This window comes from Carassius carassius, chromosome 15 (assembly GCF_963082965.1).
Source record: "Carassius carassius chromosome 15, fCarCar2.1, whole genome shotgun sequence".
Taxonomy (NCBI): domain Eukaryota; kingdom Metazoa; phylum Chordata; class Actinopteri; order Cypriniformes; family Cyprinidae; genus Carassius; species Carassius carassius.
Genome location: NC_081769.1, coordinates 18,478,109 through 18,493,039, shown reverse-complemented (window position 1 = coordinate 18,493,039; position 14,931 = coordinate 18,478,109). Strand labels below are relative to the sequence as shown.

The 14,931-nt window shown below is 36.1% G+C and overlaps 1 protein-coding gene across 3 annotated transcripts in view; it reads left to right on the top strand.

Annotated features, from left to right (window-relative positions):
- The first annotated feature begins 4,539 nt into the window (after nucleotides 1-4,539).
- The window catches only part of shc1 (SHC (Src homology 2 domain containing) transforming protein 1), a 41,874-nt gene continuing 31,482 nt past the window's right edge, over nucleotides 4,540-14,931 (top strand). For 2 of the 3 annotated variants that reach the window (XM_059567750.1, XM_059567749.1), the window contains exon 1: nucleotides 4,541-4,744. Coding sequence is in view for 1 of the 3 variants with exons in the window: in XM_059567748.1 (XP_059423731.1) it covers nucleotides 13,747-13,758 (12 nt within the window). In the remaining 2 variants the exon portion in view is untranslated. Of the gene's footprint in view, nucleotides 4,745-13,721; nucleotides 13,759-14,931 lie in introns of all 3 variants that reach the window. The other variant, XM_059567748.1, reaches the window with a different exon arrangement.

Here is a 14,931-nt window from a genome sequence, read left to right as displayed (position 1 = left end):
CAATTTCGGACCAATTGTGGGTTGACATGTAACTCATTTGAGCATTAATTACCAGTTCGCTTTGTAGCTGTTTTAAGCAGCATGTTTTTGTTTTCGTGTTAAACTTCACATTCACATATACTATAAAGCATCACATTCTGCTGTGTTGAACACTGACAATAAAGTATTTGCTGTTCACAAAGTGAAAAAAGCAGACTGTTTGCAGATATCCTTTACAAAATGTGTTATCTATGTAACACAATTTATCTATTTAAATTGTAAATGCTATATTTAATTGTCTCTTTGAACAATTGATACACGATTTATGTAAAATCAGCGTGGCTTTAGCAGCTTTGACACAAAACAATATTTAGAATATTTAAATGTGAGTCTTTAATGTAAACGCGTAATATGTTCACTTCGGAAGTCTAAACACAGCATACTAAATACACTATAGTGCTACTGGAAATCCATGATACAGCATCCGTTGCACCACTTAGTTACATCTCTGTAACTTTTTTCTACCTTTAACTTAGATCGCCCCCTGAGATCCTTATCTTGTCCACAGGAAATCATGGGATTATGGTACGTTTGTGTTCCACACCTACCGCGGTTCTTTTTTGTACAAACAGCTTAGGTACAGCTGTTGAATTCAAGCGTCTTTTTTCCTTTGGCTACACTGAAATCGGATGGTGAAAATGCTGGCTGCAGACCCTCTCGATGAAAGGCAATCCGCCACAGGTTTCATCTTTCTGGATCGTGCAGGGGCAATGTGTATGAAAAGTCAAACTTTGAAATTTTCGCCATGTTAATCTCTACTTCCAGTCTCTTTGAGTTTGGTTAATACTTCTGTTTGTAAATTGTGCTTTGCTTTTCCTTATAAAAACAATAATAGATCAGTCCGGTCACTATTTCAGCAAGACATTGTTACTTTACCACCTGTGACCTCTTACTGGAGTAATGTAGTTGTTAATATTTGTTGGAAAAAAGTGTGGATGCTTCCACATCTCTTTTTTTTAACCAATAAAGTAAAAGAGATTTTTTTTTAAATAATTCATAAATGCTACCCTGCAAATCAATACATGAAAAAGTTCAAAAAGGATATTTCCTCCAGTTGCTCTTTCTGTGACATCTCTGATGAAGCTGTAGTTCATTTTTTTTGGTATTGTCCATTTACGAAAATGTTTTGGCAAGATGTTTTAGGATTTATAAGGTCTAAAATCTATAATGAATGTGTGTTGTATTGGAAGAATATGGTCCTAGGCTTTGTTGATTTTGACCAATCTAATAAATGTCATTTTCATGTGATTAATCTGATCTTGTTACTTGTTAAATTCCATATGCATAAATCTAAATATCTTAATGCTAAACCTCTCTTTCTTATATTTGTGAAAGAACTTGAAAAATTATTTAAAAACGCCTTAAAAACATCTATTAATTTAATTTATATTATCCCCCCCCCATTGTTTTTTTTTTTTGTATTCTGTCTGATCTGTTATTACTTGTGTATTGTTTTAAGCATTAATAATAATAAAAAATTCGCCATGTTTAATTTTTTTTTTCAATGACAGATTCGTATAATAAAAAGGAAGCGTTGTAGCAGTTAATAGTCTTTTATTGACCAGGGTCCTGTACCATGAAATCAGATCAGGGGCCTATACCATGAAGCTTAGCTTGCTAGCCAGGTAAATTTCAGGTTAGTTTGCACCAATCCTAGGTTTTAGGTACCACGTAAATGGCTCTTAACCTTTAGCAAAACCTTTAACTTTTAGTTTTGAATATCGCTGGGTCTCTTGCGAGACGTAAATCAAACTTGCTTTGTTTTGCAAGGCTCGTGATTGACTGTTCACCAGTGATGTCACACTTTTCTATGCATGAGCTCCACAAACTCAAGTTTAAAGTTGACAAAGAAAGTTGATGAACAGCATCATGGTTCCCAAAAAGCTGGATTGTAGAGGTTTGGTTTTGTTAACTCAAAACTAATCCTGTACCTTTGAATTTGTTCAGCTACTATCATGGTACAGGCCCCAGATGGCTAGCCAGGAAAATGTCTGTTTAGTTTAGTGCACCAATCCTGTTTTTTCTTTTTTCTTTTTTTTAGGTACAATTAAAGTTGCTCGGCTTTTAGCAGCGTTCATTGCCACTTACACAGCACAGCTAACCTGCTCCAGGGCAGGGTAATTATTATAAAGCATTTATTTTAAATGAATATTAATATATACAGATCATATGTAATATACATAAGTGGTAGAATCAATAGAAAATGCTTTAAAAATATATCAACTATGTTATATTATATGATCAACTATATAAACTAACTTCAAAATTTTCACTTGTGACTGCACTAATAGAGTAAGATAATTTATTTTATTTGTCCTCTTTCGTGGACAAGCACTACAGTGTAAATGCATTTACTATACAGTATATTCCTCATATTCTTTGATCTCTAAACCCTTGGGAAAAGAGTTTTGAATCTCGCTTGCTCTCTTGCGAGAAGTGAATCACACTTGCTCTGTGCTGAAAGGCATGCGATTGGCTGTTTGCCACTGCAGTCACACATTCATGTGCACCTGCTCCACAAACTCATGTTCAAAGCCTGAGTTGACAAAGAAAGTTGATGATCAGCATCATGGTACCAACAAAGCCGGATTGGAGTTGTTTGGGTTTGTCAACTCAAAACTAATCCTGTAACTTTGAATTTACCGTCATGGTACAGGCCCCTGGCTTATCAAGCTCTCCATAAAACAAAAAAAGCCCTACAAATTATACAAGCACTTCATATGTAATTCTATCAGTTGATTTTCTGATTGCATCGATGGATTAAACTAATAAACTAAAATACTTGTATTATTCGGCAAGCCAATTTTTTTTTTATGCATGTTCGGATTGAGTATATGCATGTTCAGTTTTGACCAGCAGGTGTCACCAGCGTGCGGCGTTTCGAGCGCTTCAGTGGGAATAATGATTCATCTTAGTGATTCGAATCTTTTGAAATAGTTGAAAGCATTCAATAACTGATTTGTTTAGTGGCTCTTCCTGCAGATTATATCATTTGGTGGCGATTTGAGGGGGACTTATTTGATGTTATGAGTCTTTGAATTCATATAAACTATTTCTTAAAACACAGAAACAAGGCATATTATCATTTGTTAAAACAAGTTGATTTAAAAAAGAGCATTTGAGCGTCATATGCATTTAACAGACCCCAGTTTCCTAGATCCTCCTAGTAAAGCAAAATAAGCAGATTTATAATTTTCTCAATTTTGTTAACAGCTGGCCATGATTTATATCAAGCTATGTTTAGCTAATCTTTAGTTCAAATAGCCTACTGTATTTAAACAATGCTGCATTTAATGCATATTGAATTTATGTATTGCGCAATATAGTGCAGACCCCTGTAGTAGTGCTGCACATGCACTCCTCCTGTTGAAAACCTCTGACCTAGTTAATTCAGTTTCAGGTGTTGGAAAAAAAAAGTGCTGCTGCGAATATTTTTCAGATTCAAAACACACAATGTGCTTATTCCATCAGTAGATTTAACCAATGAAATGGGTTAAACCTGAGTGAAAGCCCTCATTCAAATTCTGTTTGCTGGAGCTTTACAGGCATGACTTGCCATGCAGAGTATGAGGCCTATGGGCCACTTTTACGACACATTATTTGTGATTTTGAGGCTTGACATGTGTGATCCATGACCACAAAACCAGTCATAAAGGTATTTTCCTTTTTGAAAATGAGATTTATACATCATCTGAAAACAAGTTAAATTAATAAGTGTTATGATGTTACAATATTTGGTCGAAATACAACTAGCCTGTTTGAAAATCTGAGGGTCCAAAAATAAAGAAAATCGCATTTAGAGTTGTCCAAATTAAGTTCTTAACAATGCATATTACTTATATTTACAGTAGGAAATTTACAAAATATCTTCATGGAACATGATCTATACTTAATATCCTTATGATTTTTAGCATAAAAGAAAAATCTATCATTTTAACCTATTCACTGTATTGTTGGCTATTAATACAAATATACCCGTGCTACTTATGACTGGTTTTGTGGTCTGGGGTCACATATTTAGTCACAATTTCTTGTCATTACATGCAAGAAGCAAAAATTCTTAGAACTTTAATTCTAATATCATCTTATATCATCTAATAACTGGAGCTTGCAGGCTGGCGTGAATCTAAAACTATTTGCTGTTTAATATAAAAGAAAGAAAGAAAAACTTACACTGTTCTTAAACTCGCTTCATGTTATTGTTAATGTGATTTAAAACAGTCGCCTATAGGCTGCATGTATATGTTTTAGGTATACTTTCAAATAGTTTCCTGGTCAATAAAGTCCATAAATGCCTGGGAAAGTCCATGAATGAGTTCATAATTCCTGTTTTTTGTTCAATTGTGAATCGCAGATAAAAAGAAAAACAGGTCAAGGGCGCGCGCTGAGAGAACCAGGTGCGGGCGCTCTCGTGGGCGCCAAACCACATGATACAAGCAGCCAGCCATCCGATCGCGGAAGTGCGACTTATTTTGGACCGTGAAAGGGGAGGGGGGGTAGACTGGGGAAGAAAGGGAGGCAGAGCCGAAAATAAAAGTTTCATGGTATTACTCGTACTCGACGTGTAAATGAGCCTGGCGAGACCAGTGCTTTATTTGGTGTCTGGACCGTCTTTTGTTCCTCAAATGTGATATTTTAAGCAGTTGATCTGAACAGTGCTGAGGAGAGCAGGACCGGAATCGAGGGGCCGAGAGGAAGCGATCTGGTAAGTTTAGGCAAAAGTTGACCACAGTCATGACTGTTACGATGCGGGACAGGATTCCATACTGCTCCGCTCTGGAACGCGCTCGCGTGCGTGTGTTTGGTGAAATCAACTGGTTACAGCATCTCAGGTTTTGGGTCAGACTTGACGATTTTCTTTAGTTTTAGTAGCCTTTTTGTTTTATACAACCCGTTCATGGCATTTTGGCACTGAGCAAAATGTTGTCTCATCATTACCCAGCGTGCATACTGTAGACCACAAAAGAGCTTTTCAAGAATCGAGATGTGCCTTTTCAAGGCAGTGTAAAGTTTATCTTACATGAAACAAAGTGCGAGCAAGTAACTTAGGCTACTTAATATTAGCCTTTACGCGTATTATGGTATAGAAGTCGACAAAATTATGTTTTTTGATGACTTAAACGTGACCAATAACTGGTATGCAGGACCAAATTAGTTATATTTGTTAATACTGCTTTTCGACACAATATCAAGGATCAGTTGATTATAAATATAAAAACAACACACATTATTAATATTTCAGTAATAATTTTTATCACCATTATTATCGATAATAGTAATTACAGTTGAACTATTTTCTAAATGTATAATTAAATAATTATCTATAATTATTTTAACAGCTTACATTTATGTGAAGTGTTGTGTTTAACAGATTTACTTAAAATGTATCACCTGAATTAGTTTTAGAATTTTTGTCTAGTGTAGATTTGAAACCTTTTGTTAATTGTATACCTTGTGCTATTCTGAGATCGCAATGAAAATAGCCCTGATCTCGGCATGGCGTATTAATATTTATGACTTTTAGCTTGTCTAACGGTCTTCTTCACTGTTAGAGACTGCGCAAATGGTTTCATTATTGGTATTAATCTTACAAACACACATTTTTTTGCTTATTATTACATCAAATTAAGCTGATTCCAAACGTAACTGTTAAAGAACCGATTAACCATTTAAGTGGAAGTGTTTGTAGAAAAGTTTATCAAACTGATTATCAGACTATCTCTATTATGTTGTATGGTTATAGCGATGCAAATGTAAATAATCTCTTCTTGTTGTGAGAATCAGTTGTCCTCAACATTAGGGCCATTTTTCATGGACTGTTCTCGCCAGCTGCGAATCCTACACCAGCGTGAGCTCTCATCTGCTGCATGAACAGCTGTCACAGACATTTGGAGCCACTCAGTCCAACATGAGGGACGAGGCTATATGTTCCTCTCCAATTCAGATGTCTGGCTGTGACATTAAACCTCAAAACTGTACGCAGTCTTTAGATTGTACAGTCAATTATGAAACTATGCCTGTGATGTCAATCTCAGGAAACTGAGTCAGTAGTTTTGTTGCTGATGGAATTGTGTTTAAGATGAGCTTCTTGACAGCCTCATATTTCATATTACATGAGTATATCCAAGCCATCTGGTCTCTTTCCATCATATTTTGTCATGTCCATGTGCTTATGTTGGAAAAAGCTCTTTGAGATTTTTTTATTGTCTAATTTGGGCTTCAGTGATAGAACTTGTAATTGTTGAGTTAGAAGTTCAATTAATTAAAAATTTAGAACAGGTTGATTGTGATTTTCTCCTTCTTAGATTATTATAATTGTAGAAGAATGATTAACTGTAGTGCCACGACACAGCCAAACAAGATTTATGACGAACTGACAGGCTTGCTTTTTTGTAACTCTCTCTTTTTCTCTAAAATAAAATTTTCTTCTAAATATGATATCAGGTTCCTGCAGATGACACTAACTGGTGAAGGAAGCTCTAGATCGCTCACAATTTCACCTGATTAGAAGCAGGGCGAACAGGCCGACAGTGGAAATTATTACTGCTAAATCGACTCTTTGAGACTGCCTGATGTCACAGTGACACACACCTGCTCAATCTCAGATGAAAAATTGAGTGCTCAGAACAGACATTTTTGTTTCTGAAGTGTATCGATCTGTCTGAGGCGTCCGACAGGCTTCTGAGCCTGTCAACACAGAGAAGACTCTTATATTGTCCCTTTTTAGGCCTCTTCCAGACTTCCATTTTGTGAACTTCAGTTGGAAGTATTTCAAACGATCTTGCTTTTGTGGTAAATAATTACATATTGAATGATGTTTGCCCAGTGAATTGCAATCAGGTCGGATTTATCTTAGAATGGATTTTATGAACAATGCCTTCTGCGTGTATTTCATAATTAAGGCCCGATGCGTGTTTGGTTTTGGTGAAGTTATTGATGTTTTCTGCTGTCTGGCTTCCTCTTATTTATATCAAGTTTAGAAACATGCCACTTTGAGCTACTGTCCCAAACTTCCCATCTAGTCTCTGAGGGGAACTCGACAGGATATCATGTTCCCGTTCTATCAGAATGTCACGCTGAGTAGTTTGGATTTTTGATAGCCAAGATGACGCATAATTTTGCTAGGCAACAGAGAAATATAGTCTGTCTGGTCAAGTTGACTGCTTAAACACGTTTCCAGATCTAGTCCTTTACCCTGGGCGGGACGTCAAATGGGGTTTTCCATTGGTTTCAGATTCAGCTGTGGCATATCTGAAGCAGTATTCACCACTGAAGGCAGCAGTTCGTCCCAGCCTGCCTGCTGTCATGAGGCTCCAGTGTTGTCATCCTGAAAGTTTCTTTAAAAAGATACCTTTGTGCAGACTTTGCCCATTACTAGAACAACTAGCAGCAGTGACATATAGGTGGTCAACTCTTGAAACAGTCAACAGGATGTTGGTTAGGTTTGCAACAAAGCAAGAAGTTCAGCTGCATGCAGAAGAGCGTGGACAGATAGTGAAGCCACGTGGATGATGTAAAGCGATAATAGAAAAAAGCTCTACATGCGGTGGGTAGTTCAAATGTCATGATGCTTTTATTACACACAGACCACATGCAGCATGCATTGTCTTTTGTTTCTCTCTCTTGCTCTCTTTCTCACCACTTGATTAGTTGTCTTGTAAAAGTGTAGGGAGGGGCATTTCCTGCTCAATTCTGACCATGTTCTGTGTTTCATTTCAAAAGACACAAGCACACACATACAGAGTAGCTTAAATCAGACATAATTTATATATATATATATATATATATATATATATATATATATATATATATATATATATATATTAGTGCATTCCTAGTCTTTTTGATGCACATCTTGGAATTTATTTAGTAAATCATCATTATCATCATCAAAGTTTATGTACTGAATGCATCCACTTCAAGTACATGTATGATTTTATTTATCTTTTTCATACATTTTGGAAATTTACTTTGCACCTTGTTCTTTTCATCCAGAATTTTTGATTCCCTGATTTATGGTTTATGCAAATATTCCCAAATTTTCATAAAAATGTGAACCGAAATCAGCTACTGACACAGTATAGATACAGTCACATTCTTTGTTTATAACTGTTTTATCTGGCTCTTATTATGAGCCACGCAGGTAGTAAATAGAGCAAAGGTTCTCTCCTGTCTGTCTGTCTCCCTTCATGTCTGGCACCCTAGTCTGCCTGTCTCTTACAGGACATTTCGTCTCCTCACGTTAACACCCTGTCTCTGATTTGTCATGTTTTGTCGTGGAGGAAGTGAGGATTTTTGCATTTTTTCACTAAATTTCTCAAACTGTGAGATGTCGCTTCAGAAAGTGAAGACCAACTATGTAGGCCTCTAAATCCCTTGCCTTTAAAGAGTATTTCAAATTTGTCACTATTTACACACCGCTATATCATTCCAGCCCTGTATTTTAGATGGTGATTTATATTCTCAAGTTCTAAAAAGTTCATAAAATGCTGCATAATGAGGCCCATTGTTGCTATATGAGACCCCCTGATAATCTTCCCCTCTGACACAGCTGTCAAATGTTTTATGAAAGAAAGAAAATAATACCGGTTCAGAATGACATGTGGACGAATGAATGTTGACTGTTCATTTTTATGTGAACTGTCACTTTAAAAGTCAGTCCTAACGTTTTAGTGTGTGAGGAGTGTTACATGACCTCTGACCTCTTCCAGCGGTGGGACCTTCTCTAAGATCACACACATCCTGCTCCATCCTGGTGAGCTGTTTGTGGTTCCTGTGAACCTTTTACCTCCTGGGATGCTACGGCCTTTTGTCCAAATAGTCTCGTTCTGAGTAAACCCACACATGGCATACCCACTGCGAGAGACACGCAAGCTGTTTCTCAAATCCTGCACTTGTGTCCCCGACGCCTAGGCATTTGGAAATGCGAGCTCGCAAATGTTTTCCCTAGTTGAGATTTTGACAAGGATCCAGGGATGATTATGAGTTAAAATGCTGGAGACTTTGACCTACTTTGTGAAATCAGTCTGTATTTTGTTGCTCGATTTAACATGTGGTTAGTCTAAGGTCAATCCCACATAAGTTCTGTTGTAGTGCCACATGATTTTTTGCTTGTAGGTTTAATGTCATATATTATCAAAATATACTTTTGTACTTTTATTCTTAAGTTTTTCTTGACTGTATATAAACACATTGGTCACTCAGAATTTTCCGATTTTTAATGAAAGGTGAAGGGTTGCAGGAAAAAACGGAGTCTTTTGTACGGACCGAGATAAAAGGTCTAGAAATTAAAAGTTTTATTTAGCAAAGGCACATAAAATTTACCAAAAGTGGCGTTTATAATGTTACAAAATATTGTATATATTCCAAATAAATGCGGTTCTTTTTATCTTTCTGTTTGTCAAATAATCCTGAAAGCAAAATGTATTACCATTTCAGCCAAAATATTAGACCGCATAACTATTTTCAACATTGATGATCATGATAAGAAATGTTTCTTAAGCACCAAATCATTTCAATGATTTATGAAGGATTATGTGACACTGAAAATTCAGCTTTCCCATCACAGGAATATATTACATTTTTAAATATATTAAAGTAGAAAACGGTTATTTAAAATAGTAATAATAATTTTAAATATGATTATTTTTACTGTAGTTTTGATCAAATAAATGCAACCTTGGAGAGCATAAGAGACAAACTGACCCCAAGTTCATGCACAGCCTAGTGTATAGTAGAGGTCAACTAATAGATTTAGTAGAGTAAATCTAAAAGCGATTTACTCTTATTTATTTCTTTTGATTTTTGAGATCTATTTTCTTGCTGCAAGACAGGAAGAGAAAGTGAAAATTGGTGTTCGAGGAAGCGGGCAATGCTGTGTATTTTAGCTGAACGGACTGCGGTAGTACTTGGAAAAGAGAGAAGGAGGGAGAAACCTAAAATAGAAATCTCACACTTTTGTAGTCTAGAAGCCTGAGTGAATGCTAATCTAATGTCCACTCAGAAAAGCCAATGACAGATTCCCACAATACATGCCAGCATGGCTTGAATCTTGATGTCACGTAGTGGGGATTTGAGTTGATAAATGTGCAGTATTAATCTTGGCAATCGTGCCAGTAACAGTCAGGGGACTAGTGCATGTTTTATGTTTCGTTAATAGTTCTGGTATGTTGCTAGAGCAGCATTTTAGTATTTCATGTTAAGCTTGCTGTATTTGTAGAGCATAGAACACCTGTGTGTGTGAAAGGTAGACTTTTTTTATACAGTGTACATGTCTGAGAGAATCAGAGATAGCATAAGACCAATATGAAACCACATGTAAAAGTTTTCTGGGGCCTTTTATGTTGTTTTCCTGCTTCACTTAAAAACCTGCTGGTTTTTAGTTTCTTGTTATCACGATATGTAGGAGATTCCCCTCGTGGTCCTGCAGAGATCACACCTGGGTGAAAGGACAGGTTATGTCTGTATGTAAACGGCTGCGTGTCAGATTGATAAAGAGATGTTACTTGCGTCATCATTTCTGACTAACATATGTGGTTTCAGGGGTATGAGCTGTGTGTCTGAAACATTGCGCTGTAGTGCAGTTCAGCTCAGCTCAGTCCTCAGGTCAATCCTGTTATTATGGGCCATGCAGGAAAAAAACACAGGCTATGTTGGGCCTCTGTCCACTCCCAGAAAGAGAAGTGCAAACACGCACGCCTTTCATTAATATCAACAGTCCACCTCAGGCTGATGCAGAACTGTGCACCTGTGGGACTGGCATGACAAGTTACTTGTCACTGCAATGTTATTATAGAATTTCGAATTTGTTTTATTTTTAGTTTGTCCTTTCAAACCATTTAGTTTCATTGAGTTTTCATCCTGTGAAAGTTTAGATTTTTCTGTATTCCATTTGATTGCCTGATGTAACTGATTTCAAGGGTGTGTATCGTTATCGCTAGAGTCATCTAGTGTCTTTTTTATGTTTAATGTAGCAGTCCAATATATTTTGCTCTTTGACGATTTAAGTGTAAAACTATAATTATTCATGGAAGGATATTGTTTTAATAATTTAATCTTTATTGTATGCACTGTATACAATGACAATAAAGATGCTAGGATGTAATGTGTCAGTAACTTATTAACAGTAAATTATGTAAATAAATAAATACATTTTCATACCATTGCATTTCTAGTATGCTATGCACTAAGTGACAGAAACAGAAATTATGTCTGTAAATCATTACTTTTGAGAAGGTAATTGTCTTACACTGCTTTTGTGTGTGTGTGTGTGTGTGTGTGTGTGTGACTCATGATAACAGCTTTACAGTAAATCCAATAATGTTGTAAAAGCAAATTATGTAATTTTCGACAAATTCCAACCCAACAACCCAAATTACGAGTCATCATTATGAGATTGCTGTTGTCAATAAGGTTGTTTTTTTTTTTTTTGCGCCAGGAAACCCTCTGTAATAAAGCTTTAATGAAAGCACTTTATGAAATTTGAAACCTTTTACTTGTATATTCATGAAATTACAATTATTTAATTATTGTCCTACTTGGTTTTGAAATAAAGAAAATATTTGTTTACTTTCAGATTTTCCAATTATATATTTAGCCAACAATGCTTTTGCACAGTTTTGGTATAGCCTAGTTTTTGTTAGATAATTATAATAACACTGTGTTACTGGAATTCTGTCACATCACATTAGGACATGGTGTGAACTTTATGTAAACAAAAAGGAAACCGTGATTAGCCAATTCATTTTTTGTCTGTCTGAGTGGGTTGTTCATTCCTAAAATAGTCTGCTCAATAACCAGAAGCCTCTGTGCTACTAATCCTGTACTTATTACAGTATATGCAGATATAATACATTGAAATTAAAGTGCCAGTATAATCCTTTTTTTAGATCAGTTTTTTGTACACTAATTAAAGGGGTCATAGGATGCCCATTCTCCACAAGTTGATATGATTCTTAAGGGTCTTAATGAAAAGTCTATGACATAGTTTGGTTAAAATTTCTCAATGGTAGTGTAAAAAACACCTCTTTTTACACTGCCAAAACAGCTCTTTTTCAGAGCAGCAGTTTTTTAGCATTTTTTTAAATGTTTAAAACTCGCTGATCTTATCCGAATCACGTTTTGATCACGCAGTTTAATAAAAGTTAAACAGAAAAAAGACAAAAAGAAGCGCTGCATGTTTTTCCGAATATTTCTTTAAACAGACTGTATAATGATGAAAAACCACAAGCATGACAGGTATAATTAAAAGATGCAAATTTCTTCAGCGCACATTTAAGTGCAATATTTTTTACAGATTTTTTTAAAGTGTGTATACAATATAATTGTTTAATTAAACTGAGATATAGCACTATAAATTCCTAATTCATTTGCAACAAAATTATAAAGTTTTGATGGAAATGGATGAAGACTTAGGCTTCAAAGCTCAACACTGAATATGTCGGCAATTTTGTCTCGGCGGGGACAGGGCGCAATGGAGGTGGGGATTAGGTAGACAATATTATTGGATATCGTCATATTTATAAAGGCGATTATCGATAATATATTTTTGACCTTTGCCCAGCCCTAATGTAGCATCATATGACCCCTTTAAAATGATTTTTGTTATAGGAAAGTGTTTATTACATTTGAAATATGGATATTTTTTCTGGCAAAAAGCATGGATTTGCTAGAGGAGGCCTTTATTTATGCCCCTGAGCCATGTGTGGAACTTTTTATTAGGAATGCACGCTGTTGCACAGAAACACTACAATGAGAGAGCTTAGAAGTGCCAGGACCATTTTTAATATAACTCAGAATGGATTCGTCTGAAAGAAGTCATATACACCTATGATGGCTTGAGGGTGAGTAAAACACAGGCTAATTTTTATTTTTGGGTGAACTAACCCTTTAAGTTATTATAGTTATACGAGTCTGTCTACCTTTCATCCTCTGCCCACATCTTCACATCTGCTTAAGTGTGAATGTGGGTTCAAAGTGCACTCACAATGCTTTTTGAGATCAGTGCACACTGCAGAGTAGTATCAGTGATAAGAAAAGAACACATTGTTGCCAAAGTAACAAAATGTTCCAGAGGAGTTGCTGTTGGTTACTGACCACAGGAACAATTTTATTCTTGGTGGCTGTTTCAAGATTGTTGCCTGCTCTGATCAGCTCCCAGCAGGCTGGAATATGTGCGCACTGTCACCCATTCAGTCTGGAGAAATAAGCGAGCTACAGCATAGATACCCATTACCCGTCCTGACTGGTCATTCCTTTCATTCCATGGTTTGTCTGAGCACGACCACAGACATGGATGCAGACGTTCTTTAATGTGCCTTTCTCTTTTTCGGGATCTATTTTAATCTTGTACGCACATGCATGCATGCACAATCAAACGATCATTTGGAGCCAGATGGAGTTGTAATGTTTTTTCCCCCAGGTGTTATGAGGAAAGCTGACTAATTTAGGAAGTCATGTGTCATAATCCTCCATTGAATCATTCATGAATAAATGCATAGCTGAGCCAAAAATTGTTTTTATGCCAATAAAACCCTCCCAATTGTTTCCCCTCTTTCTTTTTCTTTTCGATGAATTTGGCCCTCAGGCTAATCAAAGTCTTGCTGTAATTGGTGGCTGTGCTTGATGTCGTTTTTTTTTTTTGTGTTTGTGTGTGCTAATATACGTTAATATGCACTTTCTAGGAAAACTGAAAAAAGGCATTTTCCAATGAAGTATGTGGTAAGTGTACGTACGTATCCCCAGGCATGGAAGATGGTCATACATTATCGAAAAACTTGACCTGACTCACTTTGTCCAGTAAGTGTGGAAGCCAGTAGGCCAACTTATAAACGCACTTAATGCTATTGCACAGACGGAGACACAACCAACAGGAATGACACCCTTTATAATTGTTATGAATTCCTTGTCTTCGAAGATTTAGGTTAAATTACATGAATTAGTTGGGCGTGCCTCGATTAACTAGCTGTATTACAAGCCTTACGCTTAATATGCTTCTCTTTAACTGTGTATTATGTCGTTTATTATTGAAATATGCTTTGATTTTATCCTCTGTGCTTATTTTTAATTGATGTAAGTCTGGTCCTTGCAGTTACATGGCAACAAAACTTTTAGTATAGTGAGCTGGGTAAGAAGAGAACATCTAGTGCAGTCTATGAATATCTTTTACTGCATTTTGCACATGCACGCCCACTGTTCTTTATACACAACATTACTTTTTTCAGGGAGTTGAAAATGTAGGTCATTAGATTTACCATAATGCTCTGTATCTCTTGGTGTTAGCTCACTTCCTGTCCTTCCATTCTGAGATGCTTAAGAGTGTGTGGGTCTCTAGGTGAAACACCTTCATGTTGTAATTTAATGCGAATCATCAACCTCTATGCCTATGGTTACATTTCCAACATGCACCAGGTGATGGGATGGGTATCTAAACCTTCACTTTGCCACACGTGTATTCCCTATTCTTTTCTTACTACTTCTTTCTGAGGTGTGGATTTACTTTTTCATTTAATCTCAATGTATTGGAGATCTTGGGTCATGGCACCAGAATTGTAAATTAAAGTGAGTAGTCTGGGATTTGTTGTCTTTTCTTACCTGCTATGGGTTCCTCTGGGGGTTCTTGGGTTTATCTTGGCATACAGCTTTAAATTTTTGTTTGTTCTTATTCTTGGAAGCTTGTGTTAGGAATTGAGAATCTTGCTATAGCAAGTTGCGTTTATTGTTTTTTTGTTGTTTAATTTAAGGGGTTGTGTATGGGATCAGAATCCTGCCTAAAGAATTGCATTCACGTATAAAAATAAAAAAACAAGTGTGAAACAAAATTTAAAAACGCAAGTAAAAATATAATGTACAAGATTTAAAAATGAAAGCAAAGTTTTCAGAATAGCAAACAAT